General features: G+C 41.6%; 2 protein-coding genes across 4 annotated transcripts; one reads left to right on the top strand and one right to left on the bottom strand.

The window, feature by feature from the left end:
* Positions 1-220: 220 nt before the first annotated feature.
* On the top strand, positions 221-15,597 carry LOC136431215 (leucine-rich repeat-containing protein 56-like). 3 transcript variants are annotated; one of them, XM_066422525.1, is made up of 17 exons: positions 221-415; positions 1,530-1,633; positions 2,249-2,402; positions 2,806-2,893; positions 4,576-4,733; positions 5,189-5,271; positions 5,638-5,749; positions 6,811-7,000; positions 7,448-7,663; positions 8,260-8,307; positions 8,571-8,623; positions 9,070-9,105; positions 10,606-10,772; positions 11,324-11,938; positions 12,452-12,595; positions 13,081-13,298; positions 13,445-15,597. In XM_066422525.1, the coding sequence occupies exons 2-16, from the start codon at positions 1,596-1,598 to the stop codon at positions 13,295-13,297; spliced, it is 2,319 nt and encodes a 772-aa protein (XP_066278622.1). In that variant the 5' UTR covers positions 221-415; positions 1,530-1,595; the 3' UTR covers position 13,298; positions 13,445-15,597. The 3 variants fall into 3 exon arrangements, with proteins under 3 accessions (XP_066278622.1, XP_066278625.1, XP_066278624.1); XM_066422527.1 differs by lacking the exon at positions 221-415 and adding an exon at positions 422-535 and having other exon boundaries at positions 13,081-15,597; XM_066422528.1 differs by lacking the exon at positions 9,070-9,105 and having other exon boundaries at positions 222-415; positions 13,081-15,597.
* A 198-nt stretch (positions 15,598-15,795) lies between these two features.
* On the bottom strand, positions 15,796-16,691 carry LOC136429327 (D(1)-like dopamine receptor). Its single transcript, XM_066419182.1, has one exon. The coding sequence runs from the start codon at positions 16,654-16,656 to the stop codon at positions 15,838-15,840; it is 819 nt and encodes a 272-aa protein (XP_066275279.1). The 5' UTR covers positions 16,657-16,691; the 3' UTR covers positions 15,796-15,837.
* Between the last annotated feature and the right edge of the window lie 10,253 nt (positions 16,692-26,944).

The raw sequence follows: 26,944 nt of genomic DNA, 5'->3' as shown, positions 1-26,944 counted from the left end.
TCAGAAATATTCCAATTCTACGTAAATATACATATATTGTTAAGGTATTTAAGAAAAAATCATCTTGTTATTTTTATTCATCTTTTCTTAACAAAATATGGTACTATGGGATACATCTTTATTCTTTTGGGAAGGTCAACAAATATCTAAACCGGCAGATATCGGAGAACAGCCCGTATTTTGCGACTGCAGAAGTAACGTTTACGACACAAAACTGCCGCAAATTGTCGCGAATCTTCGTTCCCGGTAGAAACAAAAATGGCGGCCCTGGCGTCGGTCGTTACCTAGGCTTGCAAGACAAGTTTTGAACCTAAAGTTGGTGCATTTTTGCTCACTTCTGAGGTGCACAGACATTATTGTCAGATCAAACGGGTCTTCTGGATTTGAAATTTGGTGCTGCAGGGAGCTGAAAGAGGTAAATTGTTCTGTTTTTGTTGGGAGAAAATCCGCCATTCTTCAGCGAGAAAAGTTTGTGTAGGTTGCTCGACAACGGCCAAAACATCAAATGTCATCAGTCGTGGCTTGATTTTGAAAGGTATGTTTACATAGAGTACGTAATTGTTCACAAGAAAAAATCACTGCACTTGAATTTCCTTTGATCTATGTTGATTTGATGGTAAACTTATAGAGTTGCAGAAATTATTTGTCACATTTTCTATTTTACCGAGGCACGCCCCACTATTTGGTGATTTGAACAGGTGTATATATTTGTTACAGCTACCACCTTAACCTTGTCTGTTTATCCATGAGTTTGACAAAACGTTCGAAGTTCAACCCCCATGTATACCTTTGTGAAAGACCAGGACATTATATTTCTGTGGGGATTTAATCGTTTGATGTTAAGTTGGAGTGTGTTTGGTAGTTTAACAGGTGGTCCACAGGTGTGAAAAGCACTTGGTACTTGAGACTTCTTAAGAGCCCTCTGCAAAAAGTACCTGCGTTCTCGAAGTCGTCAGTGGGAAGAAAACTGTGGAACTGCAATATGCTGGATGGGGAAAATATGTGTATGGGACTTTTAAAGTACCATCGTGTCAAGAATTATCTTCATTTGAAACCTGGAAAGAGAACTATTTTGGTCTCATCTGAACTTAAAAAACCTGCGCATAGGCTTTGTGGTAATGTTTGCATTCATACATTTATGTATGTTTGTCTTGGATCACATGTATACTTCAAAGAAGTACGTCTCCGGAACTACAAGCTGCAGTCCCAGAATAGAAACATTTTTTTATCGTCCCACCCACAGTCCCACGCATGTAAGAACTGCCATGTTGAGCCAAAGTCAGAAGAAATTGTAGACAAATCACCAAGGTTGCTGGAAATTGTGCAGACAAATATTATTAAAGTGCCCGCAGAAAAATAAAGACAAATCTTATTGTAAATTGTTGAATGTTGATCATCAAACAAACATTCAAGCAAATAATTTGTTTACGAGCAAGCCACAATTACATCAGTTTCAAACAGATCTGCAAATAATGCTTGACAAACCTGTAGCTTGTCATGTGTGAAAATTGTTATTTGTTTTTCCCCAGTTGCAGGTGATTATTGAGCTAACGTAGACAGACCTGTGTGTAGGAGGGTCCAATCACAGTGCCTACATGGCATGTGCACAGGAGACAGGCACCTCACTCTACAGGTGAGAGATTGTTTCTGTTTACTCACCTCATGCTCATCAATCTGCTGACTCATTGCAAAAATTGGATCCGACTGTCTAGAGGATTCTTAGTGGGAAATTAAAAGTAGATATACATTAAAAGTGGCTATTTACAGGATGATCCTGTCAGCAGTAGAAAAAAATTGCAATGTTGACAGGATCAAGAAAAATTAATCATCCTGTCAACAGTGCAAATTTGTCTTCTGTTGGCAGGATCATCCTCAGGCTTTAATTGAATCATCCATTTACAATTAGAAACATTGTTGCCGAATTTGCATTAACCAGAATGTGTTTATTAATTTTATCTGTCATTTGCATGCATGCATCTACTTCTTCTCAATTCAAATGAAAGACAAGTTGGAAATACGACTGTATATGTACTACATGTATGTAGTTTCTGGGACTAAAACTAAAAACTAAAAGCAAGAGTTAAGTTATATGAAAGCTTGAAGATATCAGTTTTTTGATATTTTTTGAGTTTTCTGTTGTTGATGCAGATCATAATAGGCAAATTGACTATTTAAGGGAATCAGAGATTGTTTCATTTTGCTAATATTTAGAACAATTTTATTTTCTTCCTTGTACTGTTTTGTGTAGATTCCCAAGGGACATTACCGTAAGGGACATGGCGTCACCCCCAACAGGGAGCGTATGCATCACAGAGTATGCAGAGGATGTCATCAACCCGGAACCAATCATGATCGAGGACTCAGAGGAACTTGTGGACGAGTACCTTTCCCCTGGTAGATTGGTAAGTAACGCCAATGTTGATTGGTCGATTCAACAAACCACCTGTTACAAGTCATAGACGAGCAAGAATGATGAAATGCACTTTGATAATTTTTTAGATATTTAGAGAGAAAAAGAGATAAATAGATCTATGATAACCTGCATGATTATAGTGTTCCTGATATGTTAAAACATATTTTGTTGATCATCTGGAAAAACAGGTCAAGGGGGTATTATAGTCACTGATCCTCTTGTTGACAGTAAACATCTTTTGTCATTCAAATTCTGTCTGCAGTTGTGAAGAGAGAAAGACTGCTGCAACTGGAGAAAGTAAAAGTAGTGATCTGATATGTAGATGCAACAGGCAGTAGGATAATACTTCTAAATAAGGTGTCAAATGTGTGTTGTTTTAACAAACATTACAGAAAGCATTGACTGGAGTGGAAGACTTGGATGAAGTTCAGAATCTGGAGATGGCTGTTGACACCAGGGAGAATAGCCTGGGGAACTTTGGTGAGTTTCTGTACTACTTCGTGCCCTTAGTACTGGTACTACAACACTCCTAGTGTGTGATTAGGGGTTAAGTTTCAGGATTTTTATGTTTGCGGTGCTAACACTTTGTAACACTAACAGTGAAAGAGCATACAGTCAAACCTGTATTAGCGGTCACCTTTGCATAGCGGCCACCTGCCCATAGTGGTCACTATTTGTCGGTCCCTTGGATTTTTCCCATTGACATAAGCATTAAGAATTAGGCTATAGCGGCCACCTGTCCAACGCGGTCGCGGCCAGACGCTTTTCGGTCCCGCGAGTACAGTAACACTGCCGATAACGGTCCCAGCGCGCCGGTAGAAGCCGCATCGCCACCGCACGCCGGGTTCAAAATCTTCATTTTTTCACGCCGTTATCAAATTTATGTGGACTCAACTGGATAGGATAATAATAAAGAAAACCAGAATGTTTTATCTTTGTTAGAAAATCCATGGTTTGACGCGAAGTCAAGCATAAATTTCTTCACATGGCTTGCGTTTGGACATCGTGGCAAAATTGTCCATTTCTGTGCATTTCGACTGGACAAATATTACGGCAGCTTTTTGAAAAATACAACCTGCACACGTACCTTAATGCGGTAAGTTCGCAAAATGTTTGAATGTCGGCCCAATTTCCGTTTTCCCCGGAAAATTCATCCAAAATTGTGCCCAAAACGTGCTTCGGGTCAACGGAAGACACCACTGTTACGGAGGTATAATGTGCTAAATTTATTTTACTGCAAAGTATCACTGAGGATAATTAATTTAACAAAAGCTTCAAAATAAATATAAATAACATTAATATGATGTAAATTTGGGCTATTGCAATTTTCTGAAAAGAAAAAAGCCATCAAAAGACCGACCTAAAATGTGACTTACCTATGTTATATGTGTACTGTTCGGTGAATAAATGCATCACAGTTGGTACTGAAAACTGAGGTCAATTAATCGACCTTTTCTCCATAGCGGCCACCTGTCCATAGCGGCCAGTTTTCGCCAGTCCCTTGAGTGACCGCTATAGACAGGTTTGACTGTATCTACTTTTATACTTGGCAAGTACTACCAAAACATTTTGTTGGAGACACTTGGAGTACTGTAACAGAGCTTTACACATTGTCCCTGCACCATTATTTTGTATATTTTGTATATTTGTTCCATAAGTGTCATGTAAAGTGATACATTGAACAATTTTATTTTCCCACGGAAAAAAAACTGCTCTCCAGTTTTTTAATGATGATTCAGCAGAAAGCTGTATATTTTTTCAAAAGCGCTGCACACTGAAAAATCAGTGTCAGATTCAAAAATGAAAATCTAGATCAGTCTAAATTCCAGTGGCTCAAAATTATACACACTAAGTGAAATAAAATTCTTACTCCAAAAACATAGTTGCACTAATATTACATGTCAGTTGTAACATTTGTATTTTGCATGTAGATTCTGTAAAAGAAAAGAGAAAAAAACTCTGAGAGCTAAGAGAGCTCATCACAGAACACAAGATGCAGTGGAAGTCGATGAATAAAAACTGAATGCAGCTGCAGGCCATTTTTATGACTTCAGATGCAGAAAAACATTGAATGATGATGATTCTGTAGCAGACACCTCCAGCTTTAGTTCTAAGGTTCTCATGACAGGACATTAAGCAATATCTTTCCTCTATTCCCCTAGGTTCCCTGCTACCCAAGCTGCAGCAGTTGCGGCTGAACAACAGCGTCATCGCGTCCGTGCGTGACCTGGGCACGTCCCTGCGGTACCTTCAGGTACTCTGGATGGCCAGGTGTGGTCTACAGGACCTGGACGGCATCAGCTCCATGTCTGCGCTCAGGGTAGGAAGCACCTCAAATTTCATCGGGTGTCCTAGAACTAGAGGTTTAGATTGCACAGTGAAAGAGGCTATTGACAGGATAATCCTGTCAACAGTGGAAAAATTTGCACTGGTGACAGGATCATTCTATCAATAGCCTGAGGCTTATATAAAAGGAAAGAATTTACATCAGTATAAAGGACTGTTAGAACATACATTTATAACACTAGAATTAAGAATGGAAGAATGGTTTGCTGACTGTATCATTCTATGACTCTAAATTCATGACTTGTTTTACCACTAGTGATCATGATTTTCTTCTATCTTAACATAATAAGTAACCATTAAACTGGAACCTCCTATGTGGTTATCTATTCCTGTATGTATCGTTCTTCAAGGTAATTATAAAGTGCACAACATCCTTATTAGCACATATATGTGGGAATGATTCAGATTCCTTCTGTATTCCCTATCCAGGAGCTGTACCTGGCCTACAATGACATCAGTGATGTGTCCCCCTGTAGTCTCTTGGAGGAACTGCAGGTTCTGGATCTGGAAGGGTAAGTCAAATACATGTAATAGGGAGGATTGGCACTTGTGTTTTATAACAGGGTCTGTGTGTACTGTCAGACTGCAGTACTGTCATGGATTACTAGGCAGCACTTCAATACTGCTGAGTTCCAAACTTCATGACATAACCAGTACTCAATAACAACATATAATATCCACTACCACAACTTACAAATTTGCCCCGACATAAATATCAAAATATGTTTGTATCTGCTTACCCAACTGTATCTTGTAGCAAATACTTGTTTTTAGTTGACAATACCTTGGCATTACTATGTTTTAAGCCAATAATTGCCTTACCATTTAGTTGATTCCAATCACTGACTTACTGTGTTTTCGCTACAACCTCTCTGCAGAAATAGCATAGATGATGTGGCTCAGGTGGAGTTTCTAGCCCTGTGTCCCAAGCTGACCACCATGACACTAGAGGGGAACCCTGTCTGTCTGGCATCTCATCCTGATTCGGAGGTAAGGCCACACCAATTTGATTTCTTGGTTAACGGAATTTTTGAAAAAATGCTAGATTGGAAAATCAACATGAAAACAGAATCTCAGAGGAAAGTTTGTATTTTGGTGCACACAGTTTTAGGGAGTGAACAGGGTCAGGTGCAAGTTTTCACCCCAGCTTTCTGTTTTAATGATGTCCTCGTGCTGAAATTTAAAAAAAAACTTGTTAATCAAGAAATTAAATTGGTGTGGCCTAAGAGACGACTATTGAGGGTCGGACTTTGATGGATATTTTCCCTGTGGTGTCCAGCAATTTTCCATACGTCTTTCAATTTGCCAAAACCCTGCTTGTAAGAGTATTTCCTTTCCGTCTTGCCTTGTGATCCTTTCTGGTTCTATATTTTTAGTAAAAGTAAGAAACAAGGATTTAGGGGTGAACCAGCTGCAGGATTTCTCAAGACTTTTCAGTCTTTTTGCTGTGCCCGAGGCATCCTGTCAATTGTGGAAAAATTTGCTCCATTGACGGGTGATCCTTTCAATGATAGTACATTTTGCGCTATTGATAGGATCATCCTGTAAACAGTGGAAATTTTCCACTATTAAAGTGCAAATTTCCTCAATGCAATTTCAGTGCAATTTTTTCCACTATTGACAGGATGATCCTGTCAACAGTAGAAACATTTTTTTTCATTGACAGGATGATACTGTCAAAAGCCACTTCCTTCTGCTGCAACCATTAAGTCACTTTGGTAGGCATCAGACTCAGTATATTCACAAGCGAGCAAACTAAGATAATCACCATAGTTTTGCAGAACAACACTTACTGACCACTGAGACACCATCAAACAATCCATTCCAAATCTCTTGATAATGAACAAGGATTTTTGTTCCTATGTTTTTTCCATTTTTTCCATACAGTTTTTTTCCTTTTTTGATGTTCTTAAAGCATCCTGATATGAAATTGACCATTTCTATTTTGCCTTCTTCTTTTGAGCCTTTCTGCTTTAACTTTCATTCCTACAATTCAGTCTCAGTGAACTCACAAGCACAAGTAGACTCAATGATTCACTATGATTTTCCAGAACAACGACGTGTATGACTACCGAGGCACCATCAAACAGTCTGTTCCAACCCTCCTGTACCTGGATGACGAGCCGCTCACCGCCAACAGCAGCCTTCTCTCCAAACCAACCAGTCTCAGTGCCGAACGACTCGTCGTCAACGAGTCAATCAAGGAGAGTTTGGGGTCAAATGAGGACATCGATGATGGAGGTATGCAGTGTGTTGTTAGCAGAAATTTGATGGACGATAGAAATCATCCATGAATACCTTAGTTAGTGTTGGAAGAAAGTTTAGCACTGTACTATGAATGCTACCAACACAGATGTGCTTCCATGATAATCCATGATTTTCATTATGTATGTGATGTTGTTACAGTAACTGTATATGTATTAAAAAAGTTGTATATATGTAAATGTGATTAGCTCTCCAGGCCTAGGGCTTTTGTCACATTTTTACTGTGTTGAGGTATTTTCTAAAAAGTATGAAATCTATATCAAGTGAAAGTATCAAGAACATGACTTGTAATACCCATATCTAAATCAGAAAAGACTCTAATCTGAACCACAAAACTAGCTTACAGATAGCAAACGTGCACATTTCTGATCTTTTTCTAACCAAATTTTCCCGTATTACTTTGGATCCTCTGTGTATCTACAGAAGGCAGACCATCGTCAGGTTCCAGTAGACCAGGCTCAGCGCGGAGACCGGGATCAGCCAGACCGGGGTCGGCCAGACGGAGACCGGACTCTGCCGTAGCCAGGTTAGGGACGGCAGCACGACCGGGCAGTGCTCGACCTGGTACTGCCGCCAGACCGGGCACAGCCGGCAGGCCTGGAACAGCTGCAGCTGGCGCACAGAGACCGGAGACTGCAGGTACACTACACAAAAATGGCATTCTTGTTTTTCCTTTGTTGAAGAAAAGTTATCTTCCGAAAGAAAACTATTCTGTGTGCAAGAATAAGAAAGAGTCAGTAAGGACGTTAATTTTTTCTGAGAATATTTTGCTGTGACCTGGTTTGAAGTTATTTTTTCACACACTTACATGTATGTGAATGGTAACCTCTGAATGAATTTCCTTGTTGATATAATTCTTCTGTGGTACAGAAGCTTTCTTAGGAAACTTTTAGTACTAATAGACGTGTCCCCCCCAATACTTAACACTGGATGTACATGTACTAAATGTAGTAAACTTTTAACTCTTAGTACCAATCCTTGTGTCCCCCCCAAGGCCCCAGACTAACATTGGAAGTACATGTAGTAAACATGAAGTATTTTAGGTCTAACAGCACCCACAGGGTTGAAGAATCCTGGAAAGCATGAAACTTTTGGCATAGATTCTTTCAAAACATCAAGCGGAATTGTTAGCAAAATTGATAGTTTTTTATTCATGAATCATTAATATCGATGAAGTATCAGTCAGATACTTTTGTTTGAATAATGATTAAAAATTGTATTTTGAATTTCCTTAGGATCAGAGGACTTTGCTCTAGATGAAGAGCTCAGTGATCTCACCAGAGGTAAGTCTTTTATATAATATAGTTGTACATATTGTGAAGCCTCTGTTTTCAATAAGACCATTATATGATAAATACATTTAGTACTCGCAATAACTGTCATTATAAAGATCTTTGAGCAAAAAGAAATGTATGGCCTAAGTTGATTTTATGCAAATGTTGGAAAAATGGAACAGTAACAGTACCTGCATTGGGCATTCTAGCTGACCTAGCTTGGAACATACCATGAAAGTTGTTATAACCTCTACATGTTGTTGTTCTTACAGGAGAAGTAATATGTGGCCTTCCCAGCAGGGCACTGAAGACCAGGAAAGGAAAGGTAAGTCTTTGTAACATGACAATTATATGCATGTGCTTAGTTGCTTTTTGAAACTGTTGTACTTGATCTTGTATTCTCGTGCTCTTGTAGACTACAGCTCCGCAAGTATAAAAGGTTATGAAGTGCAGTCTACTACAGAAGTTATGACAGCCTCTGACTTCACATAATCTCTCTTTACACTGAGAAAAAAAACCTGTAATCTACGAGAGAATTAGACTACGATGTCTTGTACTGCAGTAATAAAGGCAAGTGTAAAGACAGCCTTAGCTGATAATTATTATGTCCTGTTCTGCAAAATGAAGATGTGTCTTGTTGAATATTCCATGTCATAATAGAAACCTTTTTAAAATTGCAGTTTTTGAACCTCAAAATGTTTTGTGCTAACATTTATTAGAGAGGGTTCATTGTTAAACTCCTGTCTTGTTTCCCTGCTCTGTTCTACCAAGGAGAGCCCTCAGAGGGAAGGTAGTCCTGATGAATATGTGAGCAACAGGAATAACACTCAACGCTTTAGTTGCTGTTTACTTTTTTCTTCCAGCTTTGCATTGAGCGCGAGAATATAAGCTTACTAGCCGTTATACATGTACTATGCAGAGGTGCCGTTTGTCCTGCTGCAATGCTTGTGACACAACACTACAGTTGCTGTTTCTTCCTTTTTTTTACAGCTTTACTTTGGGTATGAGAATAAAAGCTTACTAGCTCTTATACTGTGCAGAGGTGCCGTTTTTCCTGCTGCAATGAGTGTGACACAACGCTTTTTATTAGTTGCTGTTTCTTCCTTTTCTTCCAGCTTTTCCTTGAGTATGAGAGTAAAAGCTTACTAGCGGTTATACCGGAAGTGCCATTTTTCCTGCTGCGCCGCATGTGGCTTACAGACCCACCGCTTCTGCCGAGTGCTAACGATGACATAGTTTGCAGCAGTTCACAGGTGGTCAGCTGGGTAGAAGGAGTGCTGACACATTTCCCATGCTGCACTTGCACCGCAATTTCCCCTTACACAAGTACTGCAGTAAACTGCACGCTTACAAACAAATCCACAGCAATTTAGTTTTCCTCCAGTTTGAGTTTCCTGTGATTTTCCAGCATTGGTAGTAACTGTAAGTTATGCACAATGGTCAATGTACATGACTATATATATGTGTTGAGAATAGTTTGACCCCATCTAGATCTGCACCTGTTTTTTACATACCATACTCCCCACAGCAATCAACCTTATTGGCCTTAAGCTTGCCAACATTAACACCCATTTTTGTCCCTGATGATGCACAGTACCATGTTTAGTGTCTTTAAGTTAGTCTCTTTCTTTTATGTATATTAAAGATTGTAATTTGATTCTAAAGTTCATGTTACATGTATGATTCTTGTCCTTACATCTCCACAAGTTCTTAACAGATCCCTTGTTTTTCTCCAAACAATATTCCATTAACACGGAAGCTCATCTGTGTTGGTAGTAATCATAGTACAAGGAGAAACTTTCTTTCAACACTAAGGTATACACGGATCAAATTTTCAACGATGACTGTTGCCTTCTTCGGGAACAATAATGACCAATCACTTTCGAGTTTACGTTTGGAAATGGTTGGTCATTACTGATCCTGAAGAAGGCGACAGTGGTTGTTGAAAATTTTATCCATATATACCTTAGTGTTGGAAGAAAGTTTAGCGTTGGCCTAATATTCCATCAATTGCATGTGGTAGGTCGTGAGTTCGAACCCCGGCCGGGTCATACCAAAGACTAAAAAAATGGTACATACTGCTTTCTCTGCTTAGCACTCAGTATTTGGGAGAGGGTATGGAAGTTAAACACACTTCACTACCAGTGGACTAGCCCCCTGCTGTAGTGACTCGCACAAAAGTTGTGTGGCCCAGGGCTACAGAAATGGAGATGGGCGCCGCCTTATGCACCTTCGGTGCGGGGAGTACTTTAACTTTTTTTTTTTTTTTTTTTTTTTGTATGCTCACATTCATTGTCCCTCCCCCAGCTGCCCACAGCCCTGGCTGCCCTGCCCACAGTAGAGCAGATCCAGGCCTCTCCCTTCAGCCACCTGCTGCACAGACCGGAGCACACGTACGACGAGGCCTTCGACGTTGATGTGTCCAAGGAAGACCTGTTCGCTGAGCTGAAAGCGTGGAGGCAGGAATATGAGGGGTAAGCTTCACTGTGTCATGGTCCTCTGTAATGTTACTTGGTGTCTGAAAACATAGCAAATTGTTAAGAAATTTTCTTTACCTTCAATTGTTTAAAGTACATAGTGCTGTAACTCTACTAGAATTATATTCCAACTAGTTTTTGATGAGAATTTTCTTCCTGCAGTTCATTACACGTTTTTGTATCTTCCCCAAATTAAGGTTATGTTTTTAGGTGTGTGTGTCTGTACATTTGGATGACTGTGTGTCTGTCTGTTAACAGCATAACTCAAGAAATTGTGGATAGATCTTTATTATATCTATTATGCTGGTATATAGGGGTTGGAAATAATAAAAAATTATATTACTAGTATGGGCCCCCAGCAACTTTCTACAGTACTGCAGCAGGCCTTCCATTTTGACATCTCGTAGATGTAGCTCTTAGAGCAGAGAGAAATTTAAAACTTTAATTGTTAGATTCCCATCAGATACGGTATAATACATAGAACAGTATTAGACAAAATGTTTTCTTGTTATGGAGACTGTCTCACATTTCCAATCCTCCCGTCACAGGAAAATCAAACAGAGGTATGTGGAGATGCGGGAGCCACAAGTGCTGAAGATTTCTCACGACGAAGTCGCGGACGTCGAGGACGGCTCGGATGCCTCCGTTTCGGACGACGACGTCGAACTTCCGGTGGACGAAGACTCGCAGTTGTACCTTCGCTCCAAGTCCCCTGTCCACGTCCCGTCTCCACCCTCCTCCTCCCCTGTCTATCGCCCGTCCCCTCCCCCATCTTCACCCACACACCGACCTTCCCCACCCCCCTTATCCCCAACACACCATCCCTCCCCACCCCCTAGATCGCCGCAAGGCCCCCCTCCCTCGCAAAGGCTTCCGTTGAAACCGCTGATGAGCGACGGAGTAGTTAGACCGCGTACTGCTGCTGACTTCCGGGTACGACGGTACCGACCGCGCACTAAGGAGGAAACAGACGTTGAGAGATTGAGATCGTCGGGGCCAAATGAAGACACGAGGCCACCAGTATCCAGCGAAAGGTCGCATGTCAGAGATGGAAGGGTGTCAGGGAGGGATCAGGGGATGAGAGCGAAAAGTAACGTGTCTTTAACCGAGCAGGAGATGGGAAGTACCCCGCCTGGGCCTGCTACGCGGACTAGGACATACAGGTGAGGAAATGTGCAAAGACATGATAAACTTTCACTTTGCAGTATTGGCAACAAAACTAGCCTGGTTTATCTAAAGGACTTTTTGTGATATAAGCTGTTTTTACTCAAGGTTTGACAATCGGTGCATATTTCCTTTTTGAACTTTTATAAACTCCAGAAAGAAGGCTGTCTGTGAACCACCCTCATACTTCCTCCATCCACCCTTGTACCAAATTCTGGATATAGAATTTGCAGTACCATAGTTTGGGGAATAAGCTGTCCATTACCTTCTTATACAAAATCCATATGTGCTACTGTGACATACAGAATGATGTATATAGCTGATCCAAATTCAGAGTCAAAGCCCTAATCATCTAATACTTTTGCAAGTAAATCCCACTCACCCATCCATGCCATTACCTATTCTTTCGATTCACGCCATCATCATCAGTGCTGTCCTCTTACTCTTTTTCACACACAATAAATGGCAAACAGGCTCAGTAAGGTAAATTTTTTGGCGTTTTTTTGTCGTAGTTCCGACGACAGTGTGGACGGCCAGGGTGCTAGGAGAGCCTCCCCTCGCCGCAACCGCAAGAGTCGGGAGCAGCGTCAGCTCATCTACGAGCGGGAAGATGGCAGACTTAGCGAAAACCCAGCAGCTGCGCTAAAAACAGAAAAGTGGGTGTTGCCCAAAAGAGTTCTCTAAGGCTTAGTCTGAGAGCAATACATTTTATGCAAGATGATACAATGAGAAAGATATAGACAGTAGGACTCTTCTTGGTTTTTAGATTGCTTCAAGGGGGACTGGGTCTCATAGGGAATTTTGGATGAAATTATGTTGCAATTACCTTTTTGCAGTAGCAGTACAGAGTTCACACGCTAGCAACTTCAAATATCCAGTCAAAACTGCCCAACAAGGCCACTCGGAGGACCAACAAAGTCTTGTCTATGTGGACACATGGTCACTATCTATAGCCAGGATTCTTAATCCTTGTGTCAATGGAAAAAGTTATTAAAGGAACCACCAGAAAGTGGCCACATTGGCCAGGTGGTCCTTATGTAGAGGTGATCTCTTGTACAGATTTGACTGTATACATTATATACTTTCTCAAAGAAGTTGATATCAAAGTTAAAGATCTCCACCTTTTTTCCTACCTGTACAGACCGGCTGCCAGACCCTCGCGGACCCCGCCGACCGAAGGCAGACCCACCCGGACCCCGCCGACCGAAGTCAACCCCACACAGCCAGTCATCCGTTCCACCAACACCCCACCCAGGCGGCAACTCCCCACCGTCCCCCGCCCTGCCACCGCCCGCGCAGCCATGATGTCACAGAGATTACCCAACCGCCTGCCCAGTAAAAGCAAACCGCCCTCGTAAGGCAGGCTTTTAGCTAGGCATGCGTCCATGGGTCATTTGGACGCCCGATACTAAAATAACAAGGAATTGGACGCCCTCTTTTTCAGCTGGATGCACAGAGGACCCCGTTTCCCTGTCTATAAATCCTAGCTAAAAGCCTGTCGTAAGGGAACTCTGAGGAGCTAAGAACCCCTTTCCGCTAGGCGGCGATCGCTGAGCGACTTTGCAGCGATCAAAATTTGAATTTGTTTGACTCCTAATTTTATAATTGGAATATGATGCAAGATGTAAAAGTATGATTTAAATGACAGCAAAACAAACAAAATATAAAAAAAGAATTATCCTTTATCTGTTAAATTCGTTTCGTGAAGTCATTTGTCAAATCTTTAGTCACTCAGCGGTCGTAGGCTCTTGGAAATGGGGTGTGAGGTGTCAACAAGGAATGGCCAAAGTTGAACTGAAACATTATATAGCAGTGGTGAAACTTGTTTGTTCTCATTTTCCGTAACTTCTTCTAGGTTGTCAAATGTATTCAAGTTGTATTTTTGATGTTGTGTGTCTTACCTAAGTGGTGACTCAGACCCCGATGTGTGCCTACCAAGATGGTGTGTTACAGATACAAAACCACCTCCAGTTCGTCAAGTCCATTGTCAAAATGTATTGCTCCCTGCCAGGTAGTTCAAACATGTCACGTGTGTTACATTTGATGTGCGCAGTGGTATTTCTTTTCCTAAGGCAACACTGCCTTGATTATATGAATGACATCCGGACGCATCAAATTTCTTTCGAAAGAAAAAGAAAAAAAAGATTACAACCATACTGTCAAGTCAAACAAAGAAGCTGCATTATAAGCAAATGTATGCTGCAAATTGCTAAATAAATATCGGAAAATGGATACTAATGCCGTAGAAGGGCAAAGTCAATTCTAAAGTCAAGAAGAAGATGTGAAAGAACTAATTTAAAATAAAGTCATTTGTTCAACTTTCCTGACCACTTAGAGTTTTTCTTTGCACGATCACCTTCAGTTATGGGGTGCTTTGAGGATATCATCCATATAATCAAATCAGTCTGGCTATCCTTACTGCAATGTGAGCTGTGAACTATCCGTTTATGTGTACAATCAATGCCCATTGACTTTACCTCAACGGGTGGAGGAGTACCCAGTGCATGACAACACCACCCTCAAAAATGTAATAGGGCCTTGAGTACTCGATATCTGCTGTGTCTGAGGGTAAACTTTTGAAGTCTTCTCATCAGTAAGAACTTGTCTATTTTGTCACCATTTTTAGTTTCCTGTGATTTTTTTTTTCAAAATAGCACCCATGACTTGTTATGAAGACTTTGTATATGAGACATATCTTAGATTTGAGGTTATTGTGGAAAATTATTATATAGTTTTCCATTTGTCATTGTGAACATTTTGAACTAAGACCAAATAGAGAGTAGCTGTATTTTCTTGAAAGAAAATGTATACTAGTTGAAATTCTATGTGTGTGTATATACATATGTATATATTTTGGTTTATTTGTATATATTTGCATGACAGTAACAAATCATACTTTGAGGTGGTGGTGTGAATATTAATGTTTTGAGAAATGTTAACTTGTCTAGATATTATCATTTTTGCGAGTGGTATGCAGGATGACTTTGGAACAGAAACAATTTGTGCACTGCAGTATCACTCTATTTAGGCAGAGATTTTTCCTATTGGCCCTTTCTAGATCTATTGCACAGTTTTTTAATGTTCAGTGTGATAGTATAGCGTGGGTGCTGAGGACATTATGAGCTCCTGAAGAAGTATGGAGCTTCTTTTTGTTAACTCAAATGCTTTTTTGTTAACTCAAATGCTTCCAATTACTTACTCAGAGTATAATAAGGTATTTGTTTTGAACAATCTTGTGGAAACAGTTGTGCCTCCAAACAACTACGTGGATACATGTTTTATTGTGACAACTTTGTTGAAAGTCTGTTCAGAATTTCAAGCTGTTGAAAATTTGAAGATGTTAAAAGAACGAGCCTTTGGAGCAAGTTAATACTAGTAACAGGACTTTTAGAAACATGCAAAACAGAGGAAGAGCTTTGTTACGTTTTTTATAGTATAAAATGACAGGATGTTATTTTATTCTAGAAATATTTTCCTCTTCGAAGTGAATCAATATGCTGCGTTTGAATCTGAAACAGCCTTCAGATATTTGTCAGTATTTCCAAATATAGCTATCAGCCTATGACAGTTGCCTGTGTTGAAGTACAAGTCCGAAGTTGTGTATGTTTTTGGATGTTACCTGTGTTTTTGATCATATAAAAAGAAACATACAAGCCAAGATGCTTTGTCATTGTTTTTTATTTTTTACATTCAATGATAAGTTTTCTAGCAGTGTTTTCTGTACAATTGATATGAAGCCTTTAGTACATATAGTGCATATCATCATTTAGTCTAATCAGAAATATGTAAAATTCCCCCAAAACAGGAGAAAGAATGGGCTCCCTGGGGTTGATACTTGAAATACAATAGGCATCATAATGTTAAGGTGTATACAATGTGTTTTTGTACTTTTATCAGTTTAGGTGGCCTCCAGTGAGGACTGTCCGGGTACAAAGGGAATGTCCCGTTTGCACTGCAATAATGATTTAAAGGCTCGGCGGAAGACCCGGACTTTCCACGGGTACATGAACGGGTTGATGGCGTGACACGAGCCGAACAGAAATATCCCCACAAAGATCACCTCAAACGGTATGAAGGACGCCGTGAAGTCTATACTCTCCAACAACACGGCGGGAGCCTGGAGGACGGTGGATGCGCAGAAGATGATGAACATGTGTCTCGTTCTGCGCACCATCTCCGTCGACACGTACTCCCGCTTGTTCCCCAAGGTGCGATTTTTGGCTATGGTTATCACGGAATTCTTAACAAAGAGATACGTTTTGACGTAGAAAACGACCACTATTGACACCGAGATCCAATAAGCACCTCCGAAAACAAACGAGAAGTAGTATCTGCTGTAGGGGTGGGTCGAGTCAAGGTCACACTGGCTTCGCACCTCGTCCCACCCGAAACGACCTACGCCAAGCATCCCGGGGAGGATGATGATCAGAGCACAGACCCCCCACGACGCCGCTATCCACAGACACGACTTGAGCGGACCGAACAGTTTGATGTAAGTGCTCGGCGACTTGGAGATGCGGATGTAGCGGTTGAAGGCGATGAGGGCCGAGGAGAGGACGGAGATGCAGCAGTTGAGGAAGCCGATGAAGCCCAGGAAGGTGCAGAAGCCCTCGCCGCCCGGCGGGGCCCTGTTGACCACCGCCGCCAGCCGGGTGGGCGCCTGCAGGGCCGTGATCAGGAGGTCGCTCACGGCGATGTTCAGAACGAACATGTTCATGGATGAACGCACCTAGAGGGTGAGAGGAGACAGGAACATTATTTTCGTGGTTTTGATTCACTCAGATATAATACCAGTGGCATTGAGAAAATGGAACTGACCCTAATAACGCCGTAGGCTACGGCACTATGATGCCAACGTGTACGGGCATCAGGGGCGATGTTAATGATTAAAGTAGAGACGGGAAGAGACAGAATCTTATAGAGCACTAATATGATAGATGTGAATGTATTTTTAGTATCCCAACTGATACCGGTCGGCTAGTTGTGTTGGGGCATGTAACACCCCCTGGCAGGTTCGTCCGCCTGCCTCCAAAGGTTTGTAAACTATGTGTAACAGATGACAACTTCAATGTACATAAGAATATAATTTATCTTTTGAAAGCAGGATCGCTACAACACATGTTAAGTTAAATGGAATCCCCTTTGTAAATATTCCCACTTCAATGCGCTCCCATGGGAGGAATAAAGTTCAAGAAGAAGAATGAATGAATGAATGAATGAATGAATGAATAAATGGATTCTATCGTTTTCTGAGTCAAGCCCACTAACCACTAAACGAATTGTTCACCTTTGAGAAGAGTATGGGGAGACATGCGTCTCAAATATCACAAAAAAAACTGTTAACTCAACCATTACGTTACCATCGACAGTACCGGCGAACATTAGGTCTGATTTGACCAGATCAAGATCAAAGGCAACTTTTCATTTGAAAACCTGTTGAAAGTCCAGGCAGATTCCCACCTGTTGGAAGCGGCAGAAGGACAGGATGACCAGGACGTTACCCAGAGTTCCCACCACACTGATGATCCCCATCTGCACGATGAACGTCCACTCGATAACGGACAGGCTCCCGGCATTCCCACCGGAAATGACGTCCGGTGTTGTAAAATCTGCAACGTCATCATTGAATAGAAAACAAATCCACACGTCTGACTACTGTTTCAAAATTTTATCCAGTTGCTTGAGTAACTATTTTTGGCGTATCTTATTACCTGGATGTCTAACCTTCATCAACAAATCAACATATTACATATTCATTGAGCCAGAAAACGCCAATGAATATGATGATCTGGTCAGCATCAAAATAGTTGATATGGGATCTCTTTTCCAACTTCCAGTAATGCTATTAAAGGTTACATTTCCAAACCGGGGCCCGACCGGGCTGTTGACATGAACTAAAATTAAACAATTCATATCAAGAATGTACACAAATGGTGCTCATTACTAATTGCTAAAACTTGTTTTGTGTGTTTTGTTGTCTTTGTTATATCTTTCGTTCTCGAAAACTGTGTTCTCGAAAACTGCGGGTTGGAAATTGTGACCTCGGCATAAAGCAGTATCCTATGAATTAATCGATATTCATATCACTGTGCATGAAGAAATGTCTATATATATACTTTAACCTTAAAAGTGATGATAAGCTTGTGTTTACGATACCTGTGAAGAGGGAATCCGTTGGGAACTCGTCTGTGGTGCACACAATGGCGTCCGTGGCGACAGGATCACGGGATGTTGCGCAGTGGGCAGCAGCGGTGGTGTTATCTGGTCCGTACAGCATGGTGGCGCTCGTCTCTTGGCTGTGGGGTAAGATATAGACGACGTCAAGGTACAGTTGGGCATGCAGGACAGATTATTATTATTTTATTATTGGGTGGGCCGACTACTCTCTCTTCGTAGCCAGCACTAGCCAGGGGCTGAATTGCGAGGAACGCACAATTGTCGGGGCTGAATCGCAAGGGTCTGGAGCGGCTGCCATTCGGCGCTAACTCAGGTGACGTCAATACGACAATTGCCCCATGTGCGGCCATAGGACTGTAGGTTTTGAACCACTCACACCGGGAAGGACCCCTACTCTGTTCGATAAGTGCGGTGGGTTCTTTAACATGCTCGAGGTGTGGCTCTCCTTAAAACACGGGACCTCCATTTAACGTCCTATCCGAGGGACGTCCCTAACCGAAGCTAGGTACTCATTTACACCAGAGTGATTTGAGGAAAGTCGTGTTAAGTGCCTTTCGTAAGGGCACAACGTCACGGGACAAATCAGGGGAACCCCGGATTCGAACTCAGTACCTCTCAGGTTCTGGGGCGAAACACCCTGCCACTGCACCACCGCGACGCCACTGCAGATTGCTGCTAATGGAACAGGAATGTGCACGGTCTGACCTTTCAAGAGATGCCAGGGTCTAGCTGAAGGAGGAAAAGTCAAGGACACGTGTTGCCACTTCCACGGAAGCCATTAAATCAGCCTTTCTTCTTCCATACGCCACATCTCAGGAGGAAGTTCCGCGCTGAAAGCTTCTTTCTTAGAAATATATGTCTTTATGGAACAATCGTCCCCATGATTGCTTCCCTGGCAGGCATGACCTAAAACTTTTTCAGTCAATTGCGAACAAATATCTGTCATCACAACCCAGTAAGTGTAACCCAAAATATCTGAGTGGCTCTCAATAAGCCTTGTTTTGTAGTGAATTGACATCCACTTTATAAGAAATGTCGTTCATTTTTCCTAAGCCTGTGCTACAGGCCTTAAAAACAACGCCCTCGTCTAACCTAAAGGTTAGAAGTGAATGCACTTACGTAAAGGCACTTAAGTCAGAGTGGGCCGTTTGCTAAAATTGTTCTGACATCTGCCGATGAGGCACGGATCTACTTGCAAAACGTACTTCAAAAAGCCATTAGCTCTCCCACCTCTTAAGAAAACTCCGAACGTTTCAGAAACAAATTATCTGCCTTCATTCAAGTGTTGAAGATTATCATGACGTTGATAAAGGTCCGATAGGTCAGGAGTAGGTGTCGACTTAAAAGCCTTTTCGGTGCTGATTGTGGATAATCAGTGGCCCTTTGAAGACACCTCCAGTCAAGCATGCAGCGTACTTTAATCCAAGCTGACGTGGGTTTGCCACAAGTGGCATTCAAAATTGCCAGTCCTGTTGATTTCTGACTTATGTCTTGATACATTAATACATGGTGGGTATTCAGGGCCACGTAATGGAAACCCCGGCGCCTTTACGGACAGCCAGTCGTAAACCAATTACAAGCTATATAGTGGAGGTGCATTAAGAGAACAGTATTGAAGCGAAAAGTGGGTCCTCTGCTTCATCCATTGGACAGCTGCGTTTGCCCTTGTAACTTAAGTAAGGCCGTGTTGATTTAATTATATGGATGACATCCGCGCGAGCATCACTTCTTGTCCGTTTCAATGACAACAAAAAAAATTCGGCCATACAGTAAATCGTAAGAAGCAGCTACAAAATGAGAAAATACATGCTGTAAATTGCAATACAACATTTCGGAAAACGGATACTAATGTCGAAGAATGTCAAAGTCAACCCCAAAGTAAAAGAAGAAGTTTTGAAAGAACGAAAATAAAGAATGTATATTTTGGTATACTATGCTCTCTCTGTTTAGTTTCGTTCATCCTTCCTGACCACGTAGATTTCTTGCTGAAGGCGCCTTTTTTGCCCAACCTGCCAAATCAACATGGCCTAAGGTCGAGTCAAATGTCCGAAGATTTACCGAAATATCAGTGGCACCAACAGTGCAAGAGTGTCGTAGAAATAGATATTCTACCTCGAGAAAGCGAAGCACCCACCCAAACACCCACCCACTCACGCACTCAGATGAATAAACATCATGAGACAGGGCTACCGCAGATACATGTTGTATCATATAGCGTTATGCATGTTCTGTAAATAAGGTGTGGACAACATTATCTCTCTTGGTAGTTATTCGTTGTCGAAGATGCATATGGCTGTCAGTGTTCTCATTCGACGGGGGATTACTGATATAGATATTGGTCATTTTCGATTCCTTATTTTTCAATTATGACCATCACATACATAAGTGAATATGTGGTATATGGCATCGGTCTAACTCTTGATGCAGATACCATAGGCGTCGAACGGCTGTTTTGATCGAAACGTGAAATACAGACACGGTACATTTGAGCTAGCTTCTTGCTCGTTTGCGAAATACTGTCGATTTTTGATTGGGGAGTCTATATCCAGGTGCCCGAGAGTTGATAGAATCATCAATGTTACATGGTGGGTGTGACGTCTAGCATGGTCTACTTTCAATGGTTTGTTACCGGACATTGTAATCACAATTCGTACATATAGGTTGGGTCAAGCAGGGTCTACTTTCAATGGTTCATTGACCGACATTGTTGTCACACACTTTCTTACACGTTGGATGTGACGGCCGTGGCAGGTTCTACTTTCAGTGCATATGTTTTGTTACCAGACAGTGTGACGACATAACTTCTTACATAGTGGTTATGATTGCGTCTAGCAGGGTCCAGGTTGTAGCGGCGATGCAGCGGCCGTTGCAATTGGCGCGGTAGCGACGTTGGGATCGGACCAAAGCTCACATGGCTGGACTACAAGGTACCGAAAGAAGGCACAAAGAAATGACATGAATAACCACAGGCTGCCATGGCTCACAGCGCAGACAATCAAATTACACTGTACTTCTGAACGTACAGCGCATGATGAATTCATTTATCAACACATTTCTGTTGTTGATCCTCTACAGAGTGATAGAGTGAGAGAAAAATGCGTTTCTGCGCCAAAGCAATCCGGGAGCCAACAACTGCTTGGTAGATTATAAACCATTCTTTTTTATTTCAATTTCTGCGGCTTGAAATGCATCCTTGGGTAGATTTTGCCGACTGCATTGATCGACATCCCTGCCATGTGTCGCACTGTCGGTCGTGCGACCGTGCCAAGGCTGCTTGTTATAACAAAGGTTTTCCTCCAATACAATATATACATGTAAAGGATGATTTTGACGGGTCACGGATGGTGACTGAATTCGCATTTGCAATTAAGCTGAAACAATATTGCCAGTGTTGCATGGCAACAATGGGTATTGATCTGACAGCAATACTACGGACTCGTTTTTCATAAACATAACCATTCTTCAAGTAGAAGTAACCCAAAAATGCAAACTGAATGAAAGATAGATACATACAATCCTTGTTTTCGATAACTGACAAGGCATTAAGAAGATTGCAACGTCCTTTTATTTTACAGCATTTTATGCGACCGACCATAAAGGTGCTTGAATATCATGAGGTGACTGACGACATAGCTTACATGTCATCTACACCATATCACCACATGCTGTTATGGGTTATACAAACAACATATACCAATTCAAGATAAGCAACAGGTTGCACTTCGGTAAGACACCCGCGTTAGTGTGCCTGCCATCGGCAGCAGATGACACGATGAAGGGTTACATATTTATCTTCCGTTTCGAAACTACTGTTAAATCAGAGACCGTTCACCAGAGGCTATTATGCGTTATCCAAACAGCTAGCATAAACTAATTCAAGGTATAGATTGATGGAAAGTGTAAGTTTTACTCCTACCTTATTGTTCCGGGAGCTCGGGTGGTCTTCAGAGCGCGCCGGGTAAGTTGACAGTCGCAGGCGGAGGTTTAAGTAAGTGCGGACGTGGGCGTGGCTACCGTGGCAAACTGCGCACCCAACGACGTGACGCTACGTGCAGACGTTACCATGGAATCATAGCTACGTATGAATAAAAAGAAACACCTGTTTACAGCAGGTATCTCACTGTTTTGCGGCCTGTTGGTGACTGTTTACGTTTACATCGGTTTTCGATTTAGTGACAACACTGCGATTTCCAATAACCTGCTCATTTAGCTGGTTTCATTCGCAAATGCGTCGAACGTCAATGTGACCGCAAGTGGAAATCGCAAAAAAAGCAAAGTTGCCGAAATAATTTGCCGTCAACAGGTCGCACTTCAGTAAGATACCCGCGTTAGTGCCTGCCATCGGCAGAATATGACATGATGAAGGGCTGCATATTTATCTTCCGTTTCGAAAATGCTGTAAAACGTTTTGTTCTCAATGGGCGTAGACAGGATTTGAGCATTGATCATTAATCTTTACATGAGGTAAACGTAAGAGATCGGCCAAGTATCGAACAACAGTTCGTTAGCAAGATTGATTGGCCATTCCTTTAACACGCATGGTTGGAATCATTCTTACATAAACATATACATATAGCCATAGGGTGGCACCCATCGCGGTTTCTGTAGCCCTGGGCCACACAAATTTGTACAATCACTACTGCAAGGGACTAGTGCGCTGGTAGTGGTAACTGCCATGCATACTCTTTCCCAAATGCTGAAGGCTAAACAGGGAAAGCGATATGTACCATTTTAATCTTCATGAAAAATGGAGATACTGTTTCGGGTCTGTCCGTGTGTCTGTGTGTCTGTGTGTCTGTGTGTCTGTGTGTCTGTGTGTCTGTGTGCCTGTTTGTGTTTCCAGTTTTTGTAGTCAGCATAACTAAAAAAAACTGAGAGTAACTGAATAAAGGAACGACGGATTTCCACGATATTTTAGGATGCAGGTAGGTTAGACAGAGGTGGACATCAGAAAGTGCAATTTATGCAAATATAAACTTAATTTGCATAATTGATGAGGAAAATCGATATTTGCATGTTTTTCAATTGATTGAATTTTCCCACAAGCAACGAGTTCGAGGAAGACAATGTGTACAAGCCATGGAGTGGTTTGCAAATATCGCCATGTAGACATTACGGACTGTCCTTGTTAGTAGCTGCTTGAGTGACCTGAATATTCTAGTTGGTAGCAGTTGATGCAAAAGGGACTGGTCTTGTGTATAATGTCCGCCAAACATGCGCGGTCAGCGATTGGTAGATTAAGAGTGAAGAGGTAATCAACTTAATTGTTACCAGATCGATGCCCTTTAAATTACAGGACATTTCGGATGACCGGATTGTGAGTTCAGCCGTCACTGGTGTGAAAATAAATTGCCCTCTTCAGCAAACGTGAGGGGACAGGGGTCGAATAAAACAGCACTAGTTACCATACACTCCAGAATACAAAGTGTTTTGATAAGATAAATTCGTAAAGTAATGCAACAAAATAAGCCGCTTTTTGTTTGTTCTGTACGCATGCCCGGCTCCTTGGTGGTAGGTAGCACAATATCATAGCTGAAATATGATAAAGGAACATGGGCATCCAACAAACAATCTACCATCAAATTTGATCTTCTATCAAGAAAATCTCAAAATGTCCTTTCTCTTGCATCTCCCTGTGTAGCTATGACGAAACGACATCAATGGCAATACAAATTGATTTGCGGCAAGCTTTGAGGCAGTCTGTACCAGACTCGAAAGATGGTAGAAATTGGCCAAGTAGATTGAATAATATGTCAAATGGGTTAGCCGGACATAGAATTACAATTTGCAATCTATTTGTAGTTCTATGGCCGACTAACTCCCCTGGCATATTATTCAATGTTGGTATATGTTATTATTCAAAAGACTTGGGGCAAGAATTTCTAATAAGATTTCACTAAAATCCGTAAGACGCACCCGGTCCATTTGGTGATACATGTAGATGAATCACCAAAGGTTTAGAGCTGTCATCGTTCTCAGGTATTCCTGGCAAACGACTTTCAGAATCAAGAAATTTGTCTCTTTCTGTTCGCTTTGTCATCATGATATACCTCATCTCATTTCAATATCATTTTATGCGTAAGTACCCTGCGCACAAGAATTTGTAATAATCTTTCTGAAAGACATGATGAACACGTTCATAATTCATATAAATGATTTGCGTTCCGGATGTTTTTGTTCCGTGCTCTTTGGCATATAACGTCTCTTTTTATCTCATTTTGTACGCTTTGTTAGGTGATATCGCATTATTCATTTCAAAAACATCTAATACGTAACTACCATTGTGCACAAGAATTTTGTAATAAGTTTCTGAAAGACGTCACGAACACTTTCATAATTCATATAAATGATTTGCGTTCCGAATTTCTCGTGCTCTGTGTTATATCACGTCTCTAGTTCCCATCTCCAATATTCAGATATCATCTCATCTGATTTCAAAAACATGTTACATGTATTGACCTACTTTCGTCGGTAGAAACATCGCAACTGTTTGGTTTGCAAGACGGCTCTTAGTGTAATCTTATGTAAACTCTTTAAATGTCAGAGTTGAAATCATGGATATCGATAGTCTTAGCCCGCTTCCACCCCTGGCCTTGGGAGTAGGTGTTTCATAATCCCCAAGCAGCAGACGGTAGCAAGGCAAACTAGTAACGTTTCTCAAGCTTCTCTACCAGCCTCCGGTTCCACGGAGCAGCAGCCCTCTCTGATTCTACTAATCATGAGGCCGGACGCCCCAGATCCGCTGAACAGAACACCGGCCGCGCGGGAGCTTAACAAATGTTTTGCCTTTCTTCATCTGCTCGGGGATTATGAAACACCTGCTCCCAAGGGATGGAACTTGCACAACATTGTACTAAAGACTATTCTGCCTGGAGATCATGTGTTTCACTCCTCAGTGTAAGCATATTGGCGGTGAAGTCGTAATATCCAAACAAATGTTTGAAGGCTGTTTGTTACAGAAACAAGGAGCCAGAAAAATGTAGCGATTTTGTCCTCAAACATCTGCTTTGATATTTGTGTAGGTTGGCATATCGTTCACCGCGTAGTTGCAGCCAATCTTGTATGGGGAAAAGCAGTGAAAAGTGAATAATCATTTTAGCAACGTTTACAGCAAATAAAGCCACTTGGATTAAAGCCCATCGCTTATAGCTGGCGATGGCCTCCCGACCTTCTCCAAACCATGCATATTGTTGCGAGTTAGTCGCGACTCGTGAGCAGGGTCATCTGTGGTTGGGAGTCGGTTGGCAAAATTGCCTAGTTATTCTTTAGATTATGATAATAATGACCTTTATTGTGCAATCATGCCCTATCACGGGCTAAGTACAGGCATATAGGCACAGAATACATGGTAATGTTCATATAATGACACACAGGGTTTCTAATACTAGTCTAATACAATGGTTCTAAAACTACATTAATTCATAGGTTTGGCTTCTTCTCGTCTCTTTGTGATGTTAGAAATATAAGTTGAGATGGACTTGTTTAATATTGTATGGTTAAAACGCATGGTAAAAATGAATTTCTCAATATCAGACATAAATTGAAAGTGTGGAAAAGTTCCCTTACGTTTTTTTCAAGGAGGTTTGGTTTTTTTGTTGTTTTTGAAAAATGAAAGTTGGGAAAGTCGTGTGTTTAGTCTGCTCGGTGAACGCGATCAGAGGATCTAGGAGCGAATTGGAGCTAGAGTAGGATAAGGCAAAGTGCAGCTCCATTTGCAGCATAGCAACAGCACGATTCGATTAGCCTGAGACGACCCACAGATCTACGAATCGCAGACAACATGAGTTTATATGAGACACGTGGGGTATTTTCAAATGTCACCAGAAAAACAAACAAGTGTGAACTTTCGCCAAGATGTCGTGGACTCTTGTTGTGTGTCCCTTGTGGCTTCTATGAAAAGAAGTCGTGCATGTTGGATTCTTCTCAGGAAATCTCTCTAAATCCCATAATGGAAAAGTGTTTATTTCAGTGACGAATAATCTTTTACAAACGGTCGAATGAAACTATAGTACTGGCTATGGAGTGAGTTTCAAACGTTTGCAACGGAAGTTGGTTCTGGAGCTTTTATTTTCACCCACACTTAAATCCAAAGCCGCTGAATCCCATCTAGAAACTGCTTCAACTGACTGTTCTGATTTTTGTGACTCTGATGGCAAAGCTTTCTTAGTGGACGATGTTCTTGCAGTGGCTAATAAGTATCAGGTAGCCACCAAGGAATTAGAGTTAAGTGCTTGCACACGTCCCCTTACCGCAGCGTAGGTGGAAGTGGTTAACTCAAATGTCAGCAATGACGCTTCAACCCAATCGTCCCTGATCTTTTCGTCCAAAAGAGAGTCATTCACCTCCTTTACTGAGCACGGTGGTCTTTTCGAATTCTGATTGTAAGAACCCACTTTTATCAATACGATTTCCTAATGCATTCTAGGGGCTGTGTAAGTAGGTTGTGTAGCACCAGTATACAAAGAGATGGAAAGGATTTCCCGCTAATGGCTCGACTGATGGATAAATACATTTTTTAGATTCATTTTTTTGGGGCCAGGGTTGCCCAACTAGCCAGAGGCTATTACTAAGGGCGAACCCTAGTAAGGTTTTGTAGGTTTTGAACCACTAACACCGGGAAGGACTCCTTCTCTTTTCGATAAGTGCAGTGGGTTCTTTAACGTGCTCGGGGTGTGGCTCTCCTCAAACACGGGACCTCCATTTCACGTCCTATCCGACGTCCCTAACCAAATTCGAAACTAGGCACTCATTTGCACCTGAGTAAAGTCGTGTAAAGTGCCTTTCCCAAGGGCACAACATCAGGGCATATCGGTGGTTTCGAACCCGCG

Source organism: Branchiostoma lanceolatum, chromosome 3 (genome assembly GCF_035083965.1).
Source record: "Branchiostoma lanceolatum isolate klBraLanc5 chromosome 3, klBraLanc5.hap2, whole genome shotgun sequence".
Taxonomy (NCBI): domain Eukaryota; kingdom Metazoa; phylum Chordata; class Leptocardii; order Amphioxiformes; family Branchiostomatidae; genus Branchiostoma; species Branchiostoma lanceolatum.
The sequence above is the reverse complement of the archived record's forward strand: the minus strand, read 5'-3'. Positions and strand labels throughout refer to the sequence as shown.